General features: G+C 40.9%; 1 protein-coding gene across 1 annotated transcript in view; it reads right to left on the bottom strand.

Annotated features, from left to right (window-relative positions):
* Positions 1 to 1,111: 1,111 nt before the first annotated feature.
* The window catches only part of LOC138036955 (hephaestin-like protein), a gene marked incomplete at its 3' end in the record, with an annotated part of 35,407 nt that continues 34,336 nt past the window's right edge, over positions 1,112 to 2,182 (bottom strand). Inside the window, 1 exon segment of the mRNA XM_068882979.1 lies at positions 1,112 to 1,348. Coding sequence (XP_068739080.1) covers positions 1,112 to 1,348 — 237 coding nt within the window.

Genomic DNA, 2,182 nt, shown 5'->3' with positions numbered 1-2,182 from the left:
AAGAAACTCAGAGATCAAAGGCTAGCCCTGGTTAGCGCAATTTATGGCGCAATAATTGCATGATTTCGTGATATGCGTGCGTTGCTTCTGCTTAACCACAAGGCTGCTGCCTAAGAAAATTTTAAAGGGGCCCTCAGAGCTAAACGGCGAGAACTTAGGAGCCCAACATATGAAGTGAAAGGTGTTGCTGTGAAAAATTAAGGAGCCCAGAGCTATTCTTTGGGAGCCCCAGGCTACCGGGCTCCTGTTAGGCAACAGCCTTGAACCATCTTGATTTTTTTAATTTATGTATTCATAAGTAATCACACGAGTTTTCTCGTGCAATTTGGAATAAATAAGCACTAGTCAATTTTTTTTCAAAGACTACAAATTGCACTTCCGTACTTTGGTCGGCTTTGAAAAAAATTACTTTGTGTGCTAACTTATTCCAAATTGCACTCGAAATCATGTGATTACCAGTACTAAGAAGAACTCTTAGAAGGGAGATCGTTAAAGGGCGCATAGTGGACCGAAATGTTGCTAATTTCTACATATGTGACATTGAAAGAGACATTTTCTGTGTTGATTGGCGTAAAGGCTGTTCTACAAATAGATTGCCTGAGAAAACTATGGGGAGTCAAACTGGCGATTTAATATCGGCTGAGTTACAGTTGATCTCAACCAACCTGACCTCGCCGAGAGTTTTTCAACAGCTAATTACACTGCCTGTGGTACTGTGCTCTACAGCCAGATGTAGTTTGAAAACTACAGGTTAATGTGTCACCTCGTTCAATAAAGACTTTTTGTTGTATTGTACGTTATCGTATCGTATCGTAAGGAGAGATATGGGAGTTGATGGCGCCTGGTAAAGAGCTCGTTGATCGAAAAGCAGCATGGACCAAGCCACCTCACTTATGACCAGAAATGCACGAAATTAGAGGCACGCCCAATTTTGATATCCAACACGAATTGTCCCTTTAAGTCTAAGTCTTATTCCTAAAGGGGTAGCGTTGTTTAATATTTTATCGCAATGTCTTATAGTGAAGTTATAAACAAAATCTCTTCTTATTAAGATTCCGAACAATTAAACTAAATTTAACCACAATACAAAAATTCGAAGTTTACAATGTACCTGTAATACAACCCATGTGGATGCATTGAATATTTTCGAGAGGCCATGTTTTTGAAAACCACTTCAATGGTGTCTCCAACTTCAGCGTGCAACATTGGTCCCAAAACTCCCAAGTGTTTATCAGCAGTCGTCCGTGACATTTCCTTCTTGAACTGTGCGTCGTATTCGCGATACACAACTTTCTTGTACTTTCGTCCAATTCGGTTGTCTGTTTTTTGGGTAAAAGTTCTTGAATCTCTGAAAAACAAATAAATCACGACATTTGAAAGGGGTTAAACCTCGATGTGAACGAAGTACCTCAGCTAGCGAGTCAACCATAACAGTTTATACCACAGGAATGACATCTTAATTTTTTCGAAGCCATCGGTGTTTTTTTGTGCAAACTCTAGAGCAAAAGAAGAAATGACGTGAAAGATTTCCCCATCTCGGCAGCCAACAACGCTAGGCTGAATGAAAAACTTTTCATTCATTTGCATGTTATTTCTCTTGCGTTTGCGCATGAGTGGGGTCAACGCACACTCAAATGAATCAGCCATGCGACCACCCTTACTTCATTAGACCGCTGAACGCTTGACTCAGTTTGTCGAGCATCGGACTACTGAGTGCAGGAGGTCGCGGGATCAAAAACTCCGGCCGGACCGAAGAGTAGCCTAGGGCATGGAGTTCCCAGTGTTGTGGTCTGTCCTTTGTGGCTAGAGGGCCGTAAGTTAGAAAACTGTAAAAGGTTAACCGGGTCTCTCTCTCTCTAAATAAAGTTATCGTATGGTATCAATTGAGTGTCGAAAGTAATTTGAGAATGGCTTTGGTTTTGCATTACTTCAGTCAGTGATTTGTTCAAAGTTCTCGCGCCATTTTTACTACCAATCAGAAGTAAAACCAAAACCAATCGTGGCTTGCGCGTGCACATTTTCCAGCGCTTTGTGTCGGCTACGTGTAATTACTTCGAGTTTTGATTGGTTTACTGGATTGTCTCCGTAGTTTTTAATTGGCCAAAGTAATTACTTTGGTTTTGGTTTTGGTTTTACGACACTCGATTGAAACTTGCTCTATTACAGCAGTCTACTAGTGAAA

This window comes from Montipora capricornis, unplaced genomic scaffold (assembly GCF_036669925.1).
Source record: "Montipora capricornis isolate CH-2021 unplaced genomic scaffold, ASM3666992v2 scaffold_97, whole genome shotgun sequence".
Lineage (NCBI taxonomy): Eukaryota > Metazoa > Cnidaria > Anthozoa > Scleractinia > Acroporidae > Montipora > Montipora capricornis.
This window is presented reverse-complemented; position numbering and strand designations above follow the sequence as displayed.